At 34.3% G+C, this 21,907-nt stretch overlaps 1 protein-coding gene across 5 annotated transcripts in view; it reads right to left on the bottom strand.

Annotated features, from left to right (window-relative positions):
- MAP4K5 (mitogen-activated protein kinase kinase kinase kinase 5) overlaps positions 1 to 21,907 on the bottom strand; it is a 136,656-nt gene that overhangs the window by 57,507 nt on the left and 57,242 nt on the right. For all 5 annotated transcript variants that reach the window (XM_067736255.1, XM_067736261.1, XM_067736249.1 and 2 more), the window contains 8 exons: positions 19,985 to 20,040; positions 15,216 to 15,263; positions 14,759 to 14,801; positions 13,908 to 13,980; positions 10,352 to 10,483; positions 8,393 to 8,455; positions 6,067 to 6,148; positions 4,788 to 4,904 (listed from right to left, as the gene is read on the bottom strand). In XM_067736255.1, coding sequence (XP_067592356.1) covers positions 4,788 to 4,904; positions 6,067 to 6,148; positions 8,393 to 8,455; positions 10,352 to 10,483; positions 13,908 to 13,980; positions 14,759 to 14,801; positions 15,216 to 15,263; positions 19,985 to 20,040 — 614 coding nt within the window. The remainder of the gene's footprint in view (positions 1 to 4,787; positions 4,905 to 6,066; positions 6,149 to 8,392; positions 8,456 to 10,351; positions 10,484 to 13,907; positions 13,981 to 14,758; positions 14,802 to 15,215; positions 15,264 to 19,984; positions 20,041 to 21,907) is intronic.

Genomic DNA, 21,907 nt, shown 5'->3' with positions numbered 1-21,907 from the left:
CAGCTTAGGTGATTTCCACTACTCCATCTTCCAGTTCACTGATCTGTTCCTCTATATAACCAAATCTATTATTATTTCTTTCTAGTGTGTTTTTAATTTCAGTTATTGTATTCTTCAGCTCTGTTTGTTTCTCCTTTATATTTTCTAACTCTTTATTAAAATTCTTACTGTGTTCTTCCATCCCTCTCCTGCGTTCATTGAGAATCTTTACGATTACTACCTTAAACTCTTTATCAGTAGACTGTGTAACATAGTCCTCTGCCTCTGTTTGCCTAGTTCTCTGTGTTTATTTGTAAGTATTAGGTAGATCAGCTATGTTTCCTGAATTTGGGAGGAGCGGCCTTACGTAACAGACATCCTATGGGATCCAACAGCACACCCCTCTGGGCAGCAGAGCTATATGCTCTAGGGATGCCCCCTATGTGGGCTGTGTGGGTCCTTCTGTTGTGGCAAGGCTGACCACTGTGGGTGTGCTGGTGGGTAGGCATGGCCTCTGGCCCAGTTGGTTGCTAGGACCTTACTGGTGCAGGGTCCCAGGGCTGGTGCTGGTCTCCTGGTGGGCAGGGCCAGGTTCAAAGGCAGCTAGCTATGGGGATCAGGGAAGCTCAGGGTTGGTGCCAGCACACTGGTGGGCAGATAAGCCCCCAGCACTAATACGGTAGTGGGAGGACTCCAAAATGGTGGTTGTCAGCATTGATGTCCTAGTGGTAGAAGAAACTCTCAAATACAGGTGTCGCCATCTATATCTTTAGGGGGACTACCAGTTGTCTCCTGCCACTCCAAGAGGTTCTGCAAGATCAGCAGGTGGGTTCCTTTCAAATTACTGGCTCAGTGCTAGGATTTGGACTATGTGAGATTTTGCACACGCCTCATAAGAGCAGAGTCTCTGTTTCCTACAGCCCTCTGGCTCTCTTGTATGCAAGCCCAGGATGGCCTTCAAAGACAAATGTTTTGGGGCCCCATCTTCCCAGTGCAGGACCCTTCAGCTGGGGAGCCCAACACAGGGCTCAGATGCTTCGCTCCTTGGGGAGAACATCTGCAATTGTAATTATCCTCCTGTTTGTGGGTCACCTACCCAGGGAGGTGGGTCTTGACTATACCATGTCTCCATCTCTCCTACCCATCTCATTGTGGTTCCTTATTTATATCTTCAGTTGTGGAAAGTCTTTTATGCTAGTCTTCAGGTCATTCTCATAGATAGTTGAAATTTGGTGTGGCCACTGGAGGAGGTGAACTCAAGGTCTTCAAGGCACCATCTATGCCACATTTCCCAAGAAAGCCTTTCAAGAAGTGTTTAAGATCAAATCCCTCGTTATAATCTAGATCTCACCTTCTCCTTTCTTTTCAAGGACTTTGCCTGTTCACCTTGCTTCTTGACTCTTCTATCTCTAACTATTGGATCCTTTTCATAAGCATCCTGTTTAAACTTTTTTGCCCCATATAAAAAAAAAAATCAATCAATAGCCAAAAAATAGAGAGACAGAAGACAGACAAATCCACTGTCAAATCATTTTCCTCCAACTACTGCTCTATCTTATCCCTCTCTTTCACAACTGAATTTCATAAATAAATTTATTTTTCAAACCGCTCCAGCCTAGCTTTACCTCTAGTATTTTTATATTATCCTTTTTTAAAAATAATTATTTATTTATTTGGCTGCACTGGGTCTTAGCTGCGGCACGCCGGATCTTCATTGCAGCACGTGCATTCTTTCGTTGCAGCACTCAGGCTTCTACCTAGTTGTGGCGCCCAGGCTCTAGAGCACATAGGTTCTCTAATTGTGGCACACGGACTCTAAAGTGCACAGGTTCAGCAGTTGTGGCATGCGGGTTTAGTTGCCTTGCGGCATGTGGGATCTTAGTTCCCCGACCAGGGATGGAACCCACGTCTCCCACATTGGAAGGTGTATTCTTAATCACTGGACCACCAGGGAAGTCCCTAAATTATCCCTTTAAAGTAATCAAACACCAACACCTAAATCCAAAGATTTCTTTAATGTAACTTCTAGGCAGTATTCTTGTTGAAACTTTCCTACTGTCTTTTAATGTTCTTTATTAATCCTTTGCCATTCCTCTTTGGGTACCAGACTTTTTAATTTTGGGGAGGAATTTCCCCCCAAAGCTGTCCTAGGCCTTCTTCTCATTCTACATGCTTCCCTTGGATGATCACATTTACTCTTTAAGGTATCAACTACAACCACTGTATCTAATAACTCTCAAATTTATATCTCTAGTCCAAACTTTTCTCCCCAAGCTATAACCACATATCTAACTCCTAATAAGACTTCTCCATTTGGAAATCTGGTGCAACATTAAAATCACCACATACAAAACTGAACTCACCTTTCTTCCCAAATCTGATCTTTAGTATTTCTATCTCAAAAGTGGCACTTTTATATCCACCCAGCTGTTCAAGTCAAAATCTGGGAGTAACCCTTTTATCATGCCCCTCCCTCATTTCTACATCCAATCACCAACTCTCTCATATAATTCTTTAATGAGTTCACTTTTTCCATCTTTTCCCTACCATCCTATTACAAAACATCAGTATCTATATCCTGGATAACTTCAACAGTCTCTTAAGAGGACTTTAGGAATGAAAACACCACTCTGAAGTCAGAGATCTTTAAAGAAAAAAAAATGCACATCTGATTACATCACTCCCTTACCCTTTAATGGTTTCTACTGCCCTTAAAGCCCCCATTTTTTTTCATTTGAAATGTCTAGCTTTGTGACCTAATCTCCCATCAAATTCCTTCCTTGTTTTCTGCTCTAACAGACTTACTTTTCTTTAATTCCTCAAGTATACCACACTCTCTCTTATCACTAGGGCTTTCAAACATGCTATTCTTCCTTTTGCTCAGAACACTTGACTGGTCTTTTCTTTTAATTACTATTTATCCTTCAGGCTTTCATCTTACATATTGTTTCTACAGTGAGTCCTTTCCTGTCCCTAAAATATGCCTGCATAGCACCCTGTCTTTCCCTTTTTGTAATAGTTATCACACTTGTAAATTATTTGTTGGTATTTCTAAGTTTCCTTTGAGACCATTCTGTAAGTTCTTTGAAGATTGGGATCATGTCAATCTCATCCACTATTGTGTCTCCAGCTGCCTGGAACAAGGTTTTGCATTTCAAGGACTAAAAATTATGGTGATATCATTAAACAGAAATAGAGAATTCCAAATGTAAGAGTGGATTTAGGAAGCCTGGCAAAATTGTGTGGGGAATGAAAGAGGAGGTTTCGTTATTTACATAACCAGTGAAACACTAATTGAGGAATCAAGTAATATCTAATGCTTCATTTAAACTAAAACAATTTGAACAATTTTGAGTTTTTAAGAGATTAAAATCTTATTATTACAAGTCTGCAAATGATGGTTTAAGTAAAAAGAAATCTATGTATGGCTGGTTTATTTAATATTTTCAATTAAAGGTCACTTAACATTCAATAAAATATTCACTGGGTACCTTACGACATGACAAGACTATGTTATATACTAGACAATGATTAGTTTGTAAAGACTGTTTAATGACAATTTCTATTAAGTATATATATAGAAATGATGGTATATTAACTAAGAGTAGGTTCTAAAGTCAGTTTGCCTGGATCCAAATCCTGGTTCCACTAGTTGCTAGGCATATGATCTCAGGCAAATGAAATTACTTCTATTCTTTCTCCTTCATTTCTTATTTGTAAAATGGGGATAGTAATAGTACATATTGCCAAGGACCACTTTGAGTATTAGATGAGTTAACATGGAAATTATTTAGCCTAACACTTGGTACACGAAGACTACCCAATGAATGTTAATAGTTATCATGATACTTATACGATATAATTTGAAACTTAAGTACCTGAAGTAGAAAATTTCCTTCAATAAATAATAACACATAAAGTTTAGTCCTATAGTCTTACCAGAACTGAAGATAAGAGGTATAAAGGGATATAAAGGCATAAAGAGAAATGAAGAGACAGAAATAAAAAGGAATCATAAAAGAGAGAAAGAGATACCAGTGAAAAAATACATTTATGCTATATATAGAGAGGCATAAACAGGTATCCGAAAATGGGCAGGAAGTCCCTCATTCCTGATTTACAAGTCGTGTTGTTAAATATATTCAAAATAATTCTACATATTTTCAGAGAAGACAAGCATAGTTATGAATAGCTCTATATGTAATTACATAAGAAATAATAGTTTTGAATAAGTATTAGAAAATATAGCTTTTTCTATGGGAACCTCAGCTTAATTTAAAAAATGATTTGTATTCTGTTAATGATCTGTGTAACAGAGAAACTAAAAAAAAATGACCACATGGATTTCTAAGGAGTCTCTTTTGTAAAAAATAATATGTACATGTGCTCTGGCTAAACTTTTGTTCTCCTAGTGCAAAGCAATGCTCCTAAAACCTGTATTGTCTTGGAAAAGATCAAACTCTCACTACAGAAGCTGAGGTCTAGGGAGGAAACACTTGTGGATTTTGGGAGGAAAAAGGCACAGATGTGATTCTAATTGTAGATACCTCTTAATAACTTTAAGCAAACCAACTAAGAAAACAAAATGTTATAATGCTAAGAAGAACAGTAATCCTAGTTCCTTCCCAAAACTAGGATTAAGAAAAGTATCAATTGGTAATTATGAGCAGGACAAGTGTAGTTTACACTGCTAATTAATCTTTGTTACTAAATCTATTTCAACTAACTTAAAAGAGTGAATTTAAAAACAAAGTCTAAGGCCACATTAAACATTTGTTTTCAAATATTAGACTGCAAGCATTCCTTACCTCAAAGTCATCATCATCTCCTTCGGTGTAATGTGCATGGTTGTCTGGATTATTCACTTTGTCCAACAGTTCAACTGCTAGGGCCCTAGAGAGACCTGGCTGTCCTACAAATGTATGCTAAGTAAAAACAAAACAAAACAAAACTTCATGAGTATGCTTTTATATCTATGGCTCATAGAAATTGCTATTTGTTCTTTTCCATTCAGTAACTATCAGAGACAAGCATATGGAAGCCTACTAATGCAAATAAATTAGAGAATGTATTAGTAAAAATATTAATCAGAGAATTCATAATTATATATTATAAAGCTAAAGAACCATTGTGAGGTAAATTTATAACATGAATAATTTCTCTATTTAAAGTTAACCAATCCATGTTAGGTTGTCAAATTACAACCTTGGCTATAACAATGACATTTTTTATGCATGTCATTATAATAATATGCAAATGAATACTGAGGTACAGTCCATATCACAATAAGAAAAAAGCATTTATATTTGCATATATTTAATTCAATAAAATTATGTTAATGTAGTAAGATACATAATTAAATTTTATAATATTTAAATAAAGTTTTCTTAGATTGTTATAATCATCAACTTTTTCTAATATAAAAGTATTTTATAAAGACATGCACACATAAGGGCATTCTATAAATTTACATAAGAAGCCAAGAAAAGCAATTAATTTTATGTATTTATTTTTTAAACATCTTTATTAGAGTAAATTGTTTTACAATGGTGTGTTAGATTCTGCTGTACAACAAAGTGATTCTGCTATACATATACATATATTCCCATATCTTCTCCCTCTTGCATCTCCCTCCCACCCTCCCTATCCCACCCCTCTATGTGGACACAAAGCACCGAGCTGATCTCCCTGTGCTATGTGGTTAAAGCAATTAATTTTAGATGAAAGCAACATTTTTAAGAGTTTTCTCCAAGGCAGGGGTTGGCAAACTACCGTCCATGGGCAAAATCTGGTGCACTGCCTCCTTCTGTAAATAAAGTTTTATTGGGTGTTAAAGCCATACCTTTCATGTATACTGTCTATGGATGCTTTTGTGCTACCACGGCAAAACTGAGGAGATGCAGCAGAGACTGTATAGCCCACAAAGCCTAAAATATATACTATTTGGCTCATTACAGAATGTTTGCTGACCCCTGCTGTAAGAGATCACTAACATTTTTATATTAAAAATCTAAATACTATTGTTCCAGTGATATGTCTCATTACTGCATGACTACAGAAAATACTCCTATAAATTCAATGACTTACAGTCAGAAGTCTTTCAGCGGTTGGTCTTTTTTTGGGGTTTTTGGTTAGTGCTATTTTGACAAAATTATGGAATGTTGATGACCTTCAAATAAAAAGAGACACGTACAAAAATATTTCACTAATATTAGTTCTTTGGTGTTACTAAATAAAATTAACTTACAAGCAGTTAGAAAGACTGAAACACATGATTTTTTTTCTTTGGCCTCTTAGCTCTATATAAGCCAAAACACTAAACCCAAAGCACAGTATATTCCTTGGAGAATATACCAGCTTCATCTCTTAAGTAAAATGCAATAAGTTAACAGAACACTGATACACAATCTCTAAAACATACACTTAAAACTAGAAATGGGTAGGTGTGCCATCTATAAGGTTTATAACCTTGTGTTCTAGGTACGACTTAGGAGTCAAAATGACCTTTTCTCATTGCCTAATTTATACAGTATGTAAATGTTTTGTTATATCCAAATTGTTGGGTGGCATGAGGTAGGGTGAGTAATGTAAGAGACTGTTTAAACCCTTAAAAAGTCACTGAATTTCTCAGGAACATGGTCAAAGAAGAGGGAGCGATCTTTGTAAACAGATGAGTTTTCCTGCTACCTGTATTAATGAAATGGAGAAAGGAAGAAGATATAAATTAAAGGAATCTGGGAATTCCCTGGCGGTCCAGTGGTTAGGACTTGGTGCTTTCACTGCCGTGGGCCTGGGTTTGATCCCTGGTCAGGAAACAAAGATCCCGCAAGCTGAGCGGCCAAAAAATTAATTAATTAATTAATGAAATCATATTTTGATTATGAACTAAAGGCAAAGAGAGGTACTGCCGAGATTCCACTGGAGGAGGGACTGGGCAAGAACCAAAGAGAATAACCTTAACCATTACCAATGACAGCAACAACACAGCAGTTCTCTTCAGAGAAATCAAATCACTACATTACGTTTGGTAGCTTGTGGCACACATATCACGGAGTGAGAAGGCACCTGAGACTGGCAAAGGTACTCCAATGGTAATGACTGTTCTGGAATCTGACTACGAACGCAGCTGTTTTAGCTAACAGTCATTCATTCCTGAATGAATATTCAGTCATTCCTGGCACAAAGTCCTCCCGTTCCAGTTGTTTAGGAACTTAGGCTAATAACGAATAGGAAGAAACCCACGTCAATACAAAGGAAAACAGCTAGCAGAAGGATATAAACTCCTTTACTTCTACAGCGTGATTTGCCTTTCATTCCTGGCATTATCCCCAGAATGGCCTGGCTCCTAAATAATACTATGTACATACAGACAGGCTAACAAACATAAAAAAGTGGTTTAGAACTTGTACTGGGGACAGGCCTCTTAGAATCGGTAATAAGATATGGACTGTCTCCCCAGAAAAAATGAATACACATAAAGAATTCTGGGGGCTCATGTATTTCCCAAGATCTCCCAAGAGATCCATGTAATCTAGATGAAGAATTACTGAATTTAAGAATTTGGAAACTTTTATTTCCACGGTTTCTTTTATTAAATGTATGGAAAGACATTACCAGAAAAACAATTTTCAGTTTTTCCCATTTAATTGAAGACGTTTTTTACGGACTATAATAGGCAAACTGCTTTACTTTGTACGAGAAACAAAAGATTAGGATGCAAATAAGTAATAACCTTTTGAATGTTAGGGAAAGAAGTAGAGAAAAGCCAGTAGGGATTGATCTTAAATGTCACTGTATCTGGGAAACCTTCTCCTATTACTTCTCACGGAAGTCAACATGTAATTAATGGGAGTAAAGGAATACAGGGCAAAATATGAATCTCAAAAATCTTAATATATTCATTTCAAATCATTTCCTCACCACACCTCCTATTCAAGCTGCCAAAAACTAATAAAATGCTCAGAGTTTTATGAGAGAAGTACATTATAAAGGAACACTGACCAGAAAATAAACCTAGATCCTTGCAATAGCTCTGCAAGTAAATTAGATGTGTAACTTCAGGGAAACTTGTTTAATGCCTCTGGGTTTCAGTTTCACCACTTTTAAAATAAGGGAGGGCTTCCCTGGTGGTGCAGTGGTTGAGAGTCCGCCTGCCAATGCAGGGGACACGGGTTCGTGCCCCGGTCTGGGAAGATCCCACATGCTGCGGAGGGGCTGGGCCTGTGAGCCATGGCTGCTGAGCCTGCGCGTCCAGAGCCTGTGCTCCGCAGCGGGAGGGGCCACAACAGTGGGAGGCCCGCGTACCACAAAAATAAATAAATAAATAAAATAAAATAAAATAAAATAAGGGAATTGAACCTTTGTCCCTTTCAGCCATAAAATGCTATAAATCTATATATATTCTATAACTCACCATTTTGTTTTGTCTTTTAGTTTCGGAGGCTGAAAATTACTTTTTGACATTAAGAAGAGGGCCCTGGAATAAAAATTTCAGTTAAAGAGCAATACAAAACACTTTAATTATTACATTTAATAATCAGAATCATATTCTATAATGAACTTATGCAAGATTACTACATATGTAGGTACTCATGATAACTGGTATAGAATATGGAAATTAATATTTTATATTTTGATTACCCTATGAAAAATTTCTCCTGGTTACAGAAAGGATCTTTAAGTTTCCAACAAGCTCTTATTCACATGGCAAAGCACCAAATGTTTGAGAAGGTTTTTATTACCATACCATTACATATATAACTAGTGTTATATCTTAAGCACAAGTCTATATAATTGTGTATCATTCTGTAACACACAGAGATGATATGATACTCTAACATTAGGTTGTATGTTTAACCAAAGATTAGCCTCTACAATTATTTTGGGTGAATAGGCAAATTATACCCACTTCCTAGTCTGTCCCCTTTTGGACAATAATTTTCCACATTCTCTTGTTATGAATGATACAGAAATCAACCTACAAGAGGACTTTCCTTCTCGATGAACTTACCTTTGACCAATTTTTTTAATGGACTATGGGGCTAGACGGATGGAGCATTTAAGAAGGAAGTTTTATTTCAGTATTTCCTACAAAATCCCATATTTCCAAGTAAACTCCTTAGCCTTTTTTTTTAAATACCAAAGATATTTTCTCTTTTTAAAAATTAAATGATTCATATATAAAGGAAAACCTTAAAAGAAAAAAAGTCTGATTCCTCCCACCTTAAGACATTATTTAAAATGTTCTGCTTTTCTTTTCAGTCTTTATCTAAATATTAACCAATTACTAACTTATTATAATTATAATAGGCAATATTCTGTTCTGCTTTTTTCACTAATAATCAATTTTCCATGTTGCTTTGGTTTATATATATTAGCTGCCCTTAACTGCTAAATAATTTGCTTAACAATTCACCAACGAATGGACATTTAGATTTTTCCCTGTAATCCGTAACTGAATAATTCTTAGCTTTTTCTTTTCTTGAATTATTTCCTAAGTATAACTTTCCCAATAGTGGAATCAGTGCAACATTTTTATTGCCCATAACAAATAACATCTAAATTATTTTCCTAAAGGCCTGTACTTAACAGCATTTCAGCTAAAAGCAGATATCATTTAACTTATATATCTTTAGGTACTTGTGAGGTTAAATAGTTTTCCATGTTTCTTTAGTATCTGGTACTTGCTCATAAACAATTTATCTTTTGCTCTTAAGAGTCTTTGAATGAGTTATCTACGTAATATATAGTAACCTGCTGTCTAACGTATGTTAGGAGAATACTGTATTTTGTTGATTTTCTTTTTAACTTTATACTATTTACATTAAAAGTTTAAATTTTAGCCCAATTTATTTTTTCCTTCAAAATATTAAAAACCCCTTCACAGTCTCTCAAATATTTTTTTCTGAGATAATATACTCTAAAATATAAATGATTATACTAAGCATCTACCTGCTCCTTATCCCTGGACAAAGTAAAAAGAAACAAAATCAAATGAGAAAAGAAAAAAAACCTCATTTGCATTCTATCATCTGTTTATAGATCCACTTAGGACAAAAAAGCCCATTTTTAATTAACAGACGAATAAACAAAGACTTAAAAAGACTTTTTTAATGATAACTGCTGTATCCTAGTATGTTTTTAAAGGAAATTTGTTTTACGCTTCAGACAGTATAGATGATTCACTCTGTGTTGTCTTAGAAGTAGCAATACAAAAGAGATCAGGTTTTAGATGAGATTATCCCTAAGTCCCTCAGAACACTTTCACTATTTCAACATACTTTAAAATGAACTTGGAATACCCAAGTTATGAGTATTTCACTCTCCCTGAAGCCCTTACTAGTAACTGCATAATTGTAAATACTGAGAACACCTCATGGGATGAAGATCAAACATAGGTGGCTGAAGTTCTCCAAGTTCAATTGCTGTTATTCCTACTGCCCAGATATCACAGAGTTGGTTGTAGCCACCATTCTTTTCTACTGCTGCAACTTCTGGGGCCATCCTAGAAGGAATCAATTAATAAAACATTTTTATTTTTAAAAAATGATATGAAATCTGTTCTTTGTTATATTCACTAGACTTCTTGGAGGGAAAGAGGCTGAGAGGCATTTACTAGGAAAGAAGAAACTTTACTAGAAAAGATTTAATATAAGACCACATATATACACAGATACACACACTCTTAAAACTTATTATTTAAAAATCTTGAACCTTCTCTGAATACTGTTGCTCTGAGAAAAAACTGTGTTGTCTTACTTTAGTTTCTGTCTTGTGAATCTTGTTTTATAACATGGGAAAAGAAAAAGAACACCTAAATCTCTGTGAAGGTCAGAGAAAAGCTCCCAAAGGAGGAGAGATTTATAGAATGAATTAGCAGGGAGCTAAGGGGACATTTTAGTCAGAGGAAACAAGTACAAATGCAGGGGGACAGGAAAGCACGGAACACCTGGAAAGGTGATAGGACAGTGCTACTCAATATATGATCTACAGACAGGTATAGGGCCATAAACAGCTTGTTATCAGTCTGTGATAAGTGCAGAAACTGAGAGCAGGTATTCTCATCCAGATAAATGATCATTTTTTTAGTAGTTTATTTTATAAATGTATTAGTCTGTGATGGACAGAAAATGAAAAAAAATAAAACAAGGTCATTCATCACAGTTTGAGAGGGTATAGAACGTATTTGGAAAATAAACCTCAGAGACAGAGGCTAGATAATGAACGATTATATAAGGAAGTTTAGACTTTACTGTAAAAAATGAAAGATTTAATTATGATATAAAACTTATGGCAACACGAAGGATAGTGTGAGAAGAGGTGAAACCAGAATCAGGTAGATGAGTTAGAAGACTATCTGAAGAACACAAGGGAAAAATAAAGGACTTTTCAAAGGCAGTGGCAGGGGGCATAGAATGAAAGGGGCTGACTGAAGAGATTGATTTGAGTATAAAATGCTTGTGGATACTGAAGTAGTGCTATTATCAAACAACTGTTGAGTATATATAAGACTGAAGGTCAACTGAGTAGCTGAATTCGAGTTACCTATTTGGGAGTCAATGGTGTATAATGATGGCATCTGAAGTTATAAAAGCATAGGTGATATGGCTCAGGGGAAATACTCTTTTATTTTTTGAATGTTTATAATTTTTAAATTATTTCTTATTTATGTTGAATATCAACAAGGTAGAAGTTGTTTTTATGTGCACTTAGGTTACACAAACTTATATAACACAATGTCTCTCAACTTAAGTGCGGTTAAGGATATAAAACACCTATACCAAAAATGCTACATGCAAGTACTACATACATAATAATGGGTATAGGATTAAAGAGAAGAAAATGATCACCATGGAACAAGATGATTACAGAGTAAAGAAGTTGAGCTGGAATCCAGAGAAAACATACAGATTTCATCTCCTGTGCCCACTAGAATCAGTGGTGGCTAACTGAGCGCCAAATTGACCAGGACTGTTGTCAACAGTCATGCACTGACCATTCATCTTTTACAACATGATTTTTAATATCAGCAACTTATCCCATTGACTTGAATGACTGTACATAATTTCCTTATAATTCCTGTTACATATGCATACTTTTCTCAATTTTTCATTATTAAAGAATGTGATAAAGCTTTTCATATATCAATTCATGGCTCTCTGATAAATTACAACAAGCAGAATTGAGACTAAAGAACATAAACATTGCTTAAGGTTTTTGAAAAACATTACTGTCAAATTATCCTTCAAAACTGTTCTACTAACTTCCACTTTCACTGTCAAATATTTATTGATAGTCATAGGTATTACCCATGATTCCAAATATTTTTTAATTTGATAGAAAAGAATATCATTGTTTATTTAATGTACAGTTTGGGTCATCACTGGGGGAAACAATTTTCATATTTTATGAGATCTCATATATATTTTTTTGAGATCTCATATATTTTAATAACTGCTTCTAATTAGCAGAAACATTCTTTTTATTGAATTGTTAAGAACTTACATATTAACGATATTAAAACCTAATTTGTCATATTTTCTTTCTTGATTTGTTACTTGCCTTTTACTTTTGTTTAAGCTGGTAGACATATAGAAGCCTTAAATTTTCATGTAGTTAAATCTGTCAAACAAATCTAGCAATGTTTTATACTTTTATGCCAAGAAAGGCTTACTCAACTCTTGAAGCAGTCAGTCACTGATAGTTCTTTTGGTTTCATCTTTATATTTAACTATTTCCATACACAACTTTTGAAACTCGAAGTGAGGATTTTTATTGTATAACTTGTGAATTTTATTTTTAAAGAAAAAGTATTAGCAATGTGAGTTTTAAAACTTTATATAGGGCTTCCCTGATGGTGCAGTGGTTAAGAGTCTGCCTGCCAATGCAGGGGACACGGGTGCGAGCCCTGGTCCGGGAAGATCCCACATGCCTCAAAGCAACTGAGTGTGTGCGCCACAACTACTGAGCCTGTGCTCTAGAGCCCACGAGCCACAACTACTGAGCCTGCATGCTACAACTACTGAAGCGCGTGTGCCTAGAGCCTGTGCTCCGCAACAAGAGAAGCCACAGCAATGAGAAGCCCACGCGCTGCAATGAGTAGCCCCCGCTCGCCACAACTAGAGAAAGCCCACGCGCAGCAAAAAAGACCCAACGCAGCCCCCCCCAAAAAAACAAAACACCTTTATATAAAAATTTGCTAATGAGATAAAAAGACTGAACACATCAAATCTAGTATAAATATCATCCCTGATCAATAACTCTTTGAGGTTCCATCTACAATTTATTTTGGCGTTAGGTATGAAGTATGGAGCTACTCTAAAATTCTTTCCAAATAATAAATTATCCAAGCACTGTATATTAAAGAATCCAATCTTTCACATAAACTTTCAATGTCACTTTTTATAATACTCAGTATTTTACACATTAAGGTTTATTACTAGGCTTTTTATTATATTTCAATTATCTAACTTCATTAATGAAAGCAGTGTTTTAGAAAGATTATTTTGTTAGTAATTGGTAGGATGCATTAGAAGTAGGGTGGCTGGTGAGGACTAATGGTAGTGTAGGATGCATGAGTTTTAACAAGAACGTGAAGTCCTAGATTAAAATACAAGCAATACCAAAGAAAGGGTAATAAAATGACAAAAGATTGTAATACAATTTTCTTTTGAAAATCTCCTACCTATGAGTCCTCTCAACACAGCATCTGAGGGACAGTAGGAATTATTAGCACTTTAACACAGGGAAAGCTGGACAATGGAAATGTGTATCAAAATTCCCTAACCCAATCAGACCTATGATAGTGTCAAGGAGCACGCAAGTGTCCAGACTCCAGTCAAGCATGAATTTTATTACTAAGCAACAATGCTGATCACTGACCTTGAAGAAATAAAAATGCACAAAATTCAATTATAATAATATCTTACCAATAAGGGGTGCCAATGAAAGATTTTCTCTTGGCAATGGTAGCTGTTATTTTTGCAGCCACACCAAAGTCAGCTGGTGGGGAAAAAAACAAAACAGAAAATTTTGGTTTTCAATAAAACCACCACCATTTCTATATTTTACACTCAGGGATGTCATTATTAATAATTCAGATAGTAATACTAAAGAAATGTATATATATTGAATACCTAAATCTCTTCTTGCTTAGTTCAAAACATAATCATTAAAAGAAAAGAACTTATTGGTACTTTATTAGAATGAAAACATACTTTATTAAGAACACAGATAATAAAAAAATTTCCATTACAAGTACCTTGAGTTAAGTTGGAAAAAAAAAATCCACCTGGATTGCTTTTATTCTAACACAACCAGGTTAGAATTTTGGTGCTATTTTTAAAAGTTCCTTTTTCTATGTATAAACTTCTTTTATTGCTGTTAAACATGGTTATAAAAAACTAAAGACTCACATAGTTCATTTTTGTCACTTAACACATTAGGGGATTTTACTCTTATTCTTCTTAACTATTAATTTTGATGACTGAATAATGTTCCATAAGTTGATTTATCACAGTTTAGAAGTTTTTCTACTGCTAGACCTATGTTTCCATTTTTTCCCTATTATAAATAATGTTATGATTAATACTTTAGCAAATATGGATTTTTTTATCTTTAGGATTAACTTCCTTAAACTGAATAAAGTAAAATTACTGGGTCAAAAGATGAACATTATTGTGGCTCTTCATGTGAATATTAAATTTGTATAATGTTATTCTCATTTAAAATTATACTAAAATTTTTTGAAAAAAAATTTTAGGAATTTGAAATAACATACCTAATTTTACATCACCATGATCTGTCAATAAAATATTTGCACCCTAAAACAAAAATACAAATACCATTAAATTAGCATCATAAAATTCCTTTCAATAAAATTATCAATTTAAACATATTGAATTTATTTTTTATTATTCTTTTATTGAAGTGTAGTTGATTTACAGTGTTGTGCTAATCCCTGCTGTACAGCAGAGTGACTCAGTTATACACATAAAGACATTCTTTCTTTTAATATTCTTTTCCATTATGGCTTATCTTAGGATATTGAATATAGTTCCCTGTGCTATACAGTAGAACTTTGTTTATCCATCCTATATACAATAGTTTGCACCTGCTAATCCCAAACTCTCAGTCCTCCCCTCCCCCACCCCCCTCCCCCTAGGCAACCACAGCTCTGTTCTCTATGCCTTTGAGTCTTAAACATATTGAGTTTAAATTGAGTTAAATAAACTTACCTTGATATCTCTATGCATTTTGCCTTTAGTATGCAAATAGGCAAGACCCTGAAGTTTAAAATAAAAATGTATGCATTAGCAAAACTACAAACTTCACATCTAAATTTCTACTTAAAGATCTTATTGAATAAGAAAAACTAGAATGTCCTTTATTCGAGGGGAAAAAACCTAGATGTGTTTCTTCTTATTAATCAATGTTTACTGTATTTTAAGACTTCTGAATTCATTTTCTGATAAAAATCAGAAATATTTTACTATAACACCCGTCACCACAATCAAGATAATTAACATATTTATCACTCCCAAAAGTTCCTCCCACACATAAACACTGATATACTTTGTTGCTATAAATACTTCCAAAATTTTCTAGAGTTTTATGTAAATGGAATCATACAGTATATTCTTTTTTATCTGGCTTCTTTCATTCACAATAATTAATCTGACATTCCCTGTTAATGTGTTATCAATATTTCATTCTTTTTTATTACTGAGTAGCATTCCACTGTACAGATATTACAGAATTTGTTTATTTATTCACCTGTTGATAGACATTTGGGTTGCTGGGTTGTTTCCAGCTTTTGGCTATTATATATAAACCTGCTTTGAAGATTTATGTCAAGTATTTGTATGATTTTTCCCTCTTGGGTAAATACCTAGGAGTATAATGGCTGGATCAGATAGTGGTACAAGTTTAAACTTTTAGGCAACTGCCAAACTGTCTTCCAAAGCAGCTGTACCGTTTTACACTGAACCTAGCAGTGTACGAGAGTTCCAGTTAATCCACATTCTCACCAACCTTCCAAAGGTCAGTCTTTTTAATTTTAGCCATTCTAACTGGTGTGTAGTAGTATCTCACTGTAGTTTTAATTCACACTTTTCTAATAACTAATGATATTGAGCATCTTTTCCATGTCCTTATTTGCCATCTATACAGCTTCTTTGATGAAGCATCTGTTTAAATCTTTTGTCCATTTGTTTATTTGGTGGTTGTTTTCCTATTATTGAGTTTTGAGAGTTCTTTATATACTCCGGATACAAGTCCTTAATCAGATTTATACTTTGCAAATATCTTCCTCTGGCCTGTAGCTTGTCTTTTTTTTCTCTTAACAGTGTGTCTTGAAAAGCAGAAGTTTTAAATTTTGACAAAGTCAAATTTGCCAAGTTTTTCTTTTATGGATCATGCTTTTTATGTTATGTCCGAAAAGGCTTTTATTAACTCAAGATTGCAAAATTTTCTATGTTTTCTTCTAGAAGTTCTAGTTTGAGGTTTTACATTTAGATCTAAGTGATTAGTATTGAGTTAATTTTTACACATGGTATGAAATGTGGTTCAAAGTTCATGTGTCTGTATATGGTTCAAAGTTAACGTGTCTGAAGTTATAATAATAAGTTCAATTATTCCAGAACCATTTATTGAAAAACCTATCCTTTCTCCTTTGTCAAAAATCAGTAGCCATATATGCATGGCATTACTTCTGGTCTTTCTATTCTGTTCCACTGAACTACTTATCCACCCTTATGCCAATGCTTACTACTATGCTTTGTTAGTGTAGTTTTATAAGTCTTGAAATTGCTCCTGTTGGCCCTCAAATTTTTTTGTTCTTTTTCACAATTGTTTGACTATTCCAGTTCCTTTGGGTTTCTGTAGGAATTTTACAATCAGCTTGTCAATTTCTAGAAGAAAAAAAAAAAGCTTCCTTTGATTTTGACTGGAACTGCGTTGAATCTATACGTCAATTTGGGGAGAACTGATATCTTTACTGAACTTTCTGATCCATGAATATAGGAATACTACAGATAGCAAAGCTCTCAGTTTACTTAGGTCTTCTTTAATTTCTCTAAGCAGTTTTATAGTTTTTAGTATATAGTTATTTATGCATCTTTGTCATATATATCCCTAAGAATGTCATATTTTTGTTATTATAAATTGTGCTTTTTATTTTAATTTCTGATTATTGCTAGTGTATGGAAATCCAATTGATTTTGTATATTGATCTTGAATCTTGCAAACTTCCTAGTCTCACTCACTAGTTTTAGTAGATACTTTGTAGATTCTATTCCATTTTCTACAAAGATGGTTATGTGATCTGTGAATAAAGACAGTTTTAATTCTTACTTTCTAGTCTAGATGCCTTTTATTTCATTGCTTTTGCTTTTTGTCCTGGCTAAACCTCCTAGTACTATGTTAAAAAGAAGTGGTGAAAGCAGACATCTTTGCTTTGTTTGACTGACCTTTGTGGGAAAGAATCTAGTCTTTTACCATTAAATTTGATTTAGTCATAAGTTTGCCACAGGTGCTCTTTAGCAGGCTGCATTAGTTCCTTTCTTTTCTCAGTATGCTAAGAATTTTTATCAGAAATAAATCTTGGATTTAGCTAAATGCGTTTCTGTATGTCTATTTAGATGATCACATGGTTTTGCTTCTCTTTCTGTGTGCTAATATAATCAATTACTTGAAATGATTTTTGAATGTTAAATCAACACTGCCTTCTAGGATAAAACTCACTTGTTTATGATGTATTACCTTTTTAAATATTGTTGGACTACCTTTGCTAACCTTTTATTTTCCTTTTCAATTTTTGTACCTATTAAACGTTCATGAAGGATATTAGTTCACAGTTTTGTTCTTTTGTAAAGTCTGATTTTGGTTTCAGATCAATACTGACCCATAAGATGATCTGGGAGGTATTCTCTACTCTTCAATTTTCTAGAAGAGTTTGTGTTGAATTGGCATTATTTCTTCCTTAAATGTTTGGTAGAATTTATCCATGACATCATCTGGCTTGGACTGTTCTTTGTGGGAATAGATAGAGGACTATCCAGATGATTTCTAATTGAGCTATGATAGTTTGTGCCTTTCAAGGACACTATTTCCATTTCATCTAACCTGCAGGCTTTTTTGCTATGAAGTTGTTCATAATACTCCTTGGCTACTGAATATCCTTGTCATCCTTTTAATATTTGTAGATTCTGTCATAATGTCCCTCCATTCATTCCAAATATTGGTACCTTGCATCTTCTCTTCTTATTTTTCCTGATAATCTGGTTTATCAATTTTATTGATTTCCTTAAAGAATGAGATTTTGGTTTCATTGATCTTTCTTGTATTATTCTGCTTTCTATTTCACGGATTTCCACCGTGATCTTTATTATTTCCGTCCTCTGCTTACTTTGGCTTTAGTTTGATCACCTTTTTCTAGTTTCTTAAGGTGGAAGTTGAGGATTTTGTTCTGTGAGTTCAACTTTCTTAGATTCTACATATAACTGAGATTCTACATACAAATATTTGTTTTTCTGTGCCTGGCTCATTTCACTTAGCATAATGTCCTCCAGGTTCATCTGTGTTGTAACAAATGACAGGATTTCTTTTTTTGTGGCTGAATAATACTCCACTGTATTTATAAACCATGCCTCTTTATCCATTCACCGGTTGACAGACATTAGATGTGGAACTTTGTCAGCATAAGAGAATTTTTAAATTGGAACTAATATCTTGGAGGTCATCCCTTCTAGAGCCTCATTTTATACTTGGGGAACTACAACCATAGATGAGAGATCATGGTCATATACCAGGGCCAGACTGCAAACACAAGTTTTTGTTTTGTTTTCTACCTCCATGTAGTACTCTGTCCATTACTTAAAGAGGCAGTGATCTTTGGAAATTAAAACATAAAGAACACTAATCTGTCAACAATTTTCTGCTCTGAGTGCATGATTAGGTTTCTATTTTATATGGATATAAAAAAAGCAGATTTCTTTGTTATGCAAATATTACAGAAATATAAATTATTTATATATATGTTTACTTTCATATATCTAACAATAAAATTTTAAAGCATGTGGAAACCAACTCTTTTGGAAATGACTAGAACTTTCCCTTAAATCAGGTCAAATTCCCAATTTCTAAAATATGGAAGAATAACATATAGAACATCAATTTCACTTCTAAACAAATTACACAATCTAGGAAATATAGAGATAGAAGCATCAATTAACAAGTATCAGTTGTGAATTGCCAAAATAAAAAACACAGTCCCTACAACTTAATCTTGCTTCTTAAATTAAATGCCTTAAAGTATATGAACAAAATTATTAACTGCTAATTTTTTCAACCACTAATCTTTCAAGGAACTAACAAAATAAATTGGAAGAAATGCTGCATACTCTATATACCTATTGAAGATTCATAACCTACTTTAACATAGTAAAAGCTCTCACAGGATGTGAAATAAGGAAGTAAAGAAATCTCAACTTAATACGATGTTTAGAAGCTTCTAAAAAGGATTCTGATAACGATAGCACTTATTAATATTACACAGAACAAAGATTTCCAGATAACATTCTGGGTTATTGTTATGCAACTTTACTCTCATTTTGGGAGAAATGGTAAAAGAACTCATGTCTTTTGCAAAAGGATTCCTTTTACTGCCATAAAACTTGAAGGGAAAGCTTAGACAAGGTGTTATAATTGAGAGGTCTGGTGATTCATTCATGAAAAACAATTCACACCTATGGCTTTCCTCAGCTTTGCAGCAACTGAGGGCTAAGCACTACAAAGCAGAACACCAAACATCACCATTGTGTATACCAGCATCAACTTAAATGAATTTCTGAGACTCATTCACAAAAGAAATAACTAGGCTTACAGAATTACCAGAGGTTAACAGAAAAATTTGGTTTACTCTTTTTCTTTTGGGCAGATCACCATTTTATTGTTTTCAACTGTGAAACTAGAACTGCATTTCTATCTACATAAGCAAACATAGTACCTGTAAAGTTTCTCTGCATACATAGGCTATTTGCAATTCTGATAATGGTCCTGTAACTAGAAAGAAAAAGAGACCACATCGTTACACATTTCAATACAACAGATTAAAAACATTTTAAAAATGAGAAACAATTATAAAACTTCTGTATAAATCATTGGGTGACTTCTCCTCATGATGAGCATATATTATTCTTATAATCAGGAAACAAAAAAAAAGTAAAGTTGAAAATTTTTAAATGTACTTTAAAAATGGAAGATTTAAAGCTACCATGAGGTATGACCTCACACCAGTCAGAATGGCCATCATCAAAAAATCTACAAACAATAAATGCTGGAGAGGGTGTGGAGAAAAGGGAACCCTCTTGCACTGTTGGTGGGAATGTAAATTCACAGAGCCACTATGGAGAACAGTATGGAGGTTCCTCAGAAAACTAAAAATAGAACTACCATACGACCCAGCAATCCCACTACTGGACACATACCCTGAGAAAACCATAATTCAAAAAGAGTCATGTACCACAATGTGCATTGCAGCTCTCTTTACAATAGCCAGGACATGGAAGCAACCTATGTGTCCAGCGACAGCTGAATGGATAAAGAAGATGTGGCATATATATACAATGGAATATTACTCAGCCATAGAAAGAAACGAAATTGAGTTATTTGTAGTGATGTGGATGGACCTAGAGACTGTAATACAGAGTGAAGTAAGTCAGAAAGAGAAAAACAAATATCGTATGCTAACACATATATATGGAATAAAAAAAAATGGTTCTGAAGAACCTAGGGGCAGGACAGGAATAAAGAGGCAGACGTAGAGAATGGACTTGAGGACACAGGGAGGGGGAAGGGTATGCTGGGACGAAGTGAGAGAGTGGCATGGACATACATACACTACCAAATGTAAAACAGATAGCTAGTGGGAAGCAGCCGCATAGCACAGGGAGGTCAGCTCGGTGCTTTGTGACCACCTAGAGGGGTGGGATACAGAGGGTGGGAGGGAGACACAAGAGGGAGGAGATATGGGGATATATGTATACATATAGCTGATTCACTTTGTTATACAGCAGAAACTAATACAACTTTGTAAAGCAATTATACTCCAGTAAAGATGTTAAAAAAAAAAAAAGGAAGATTTGTTCCATAACAACTTTGGACAGTGAAAATATTAAGCACCCATAATGTGCAAAGCACAGTACTGGACATCACAGGATGTTCTATACAAAGCAATGGACATGATCTCAATCCTGAACAATATTTTAAACAATAAAGCCCCCAAATGAGAAAAACATATATAATTAGTTACAGTTACATACACAAGTTAGAGGACCATACAGGGATCGACTGTTGAAATATACTAGAAGGCATCATTTATTTTTTTAAAAGTCAAGATATCATTTCCTTAGCATAATTCTTTACTATATCTATCGAAACAAGGAGCTTGATCCAATACCTTACCTAAGTATCCAAAAAGCCATTAGGTAACTTCTGAAAACCAAATCTCTCCCTATGAAATATAAAATCCTTCTGCAAGTACCCAACTAGGGGCTTTTGAAATATGCCTTCCAATATCATGAAAGAATATTTGAAATCCGGGGTGGTATTTGCTGACAGTGAAATCAAAATCAGATACACTTACATGTAATCTTTACTTAAGAAAATATTTTACTACATACTTTAATCACTGGTTCCCTACACCTACTCAGGAACATAAAATTTTGATTCGCAGTAACTTGATAAAACAGGAGTAATAGAAGGGTTTTGAAACCACTTTATTAACAGTTATTATAGGTGTAGTTATTCTTGATTACTATGCTATCTAGTATATTTACAGGGATGAATACTTTTTAGATTCAATTTAATTCAATAAATAGCAGGATTAATAATGGAAAGCAGAAATTTCATAAAGAAATAAAATTAATGT

Source organism: Pseudorca crassidens, chromosome 1 (genome assembly GCF_039906515.1).
Source record: "Pseudorca crassidens isolate mPseCra1 chromosome 1, mPseCra1.hap1, whole genome shotgun sequence".
Taxonomy (NCBI): domain Eukaryota; kingdom Metazoa; phylum Chordata; class Mammalia; order Artiodactyla; family Delphinidae; genus Pseudorca; species Pseudorca crassidens.
This window is presented reverse-complemented; position numbering and strand designations above follow the sequence as displayed.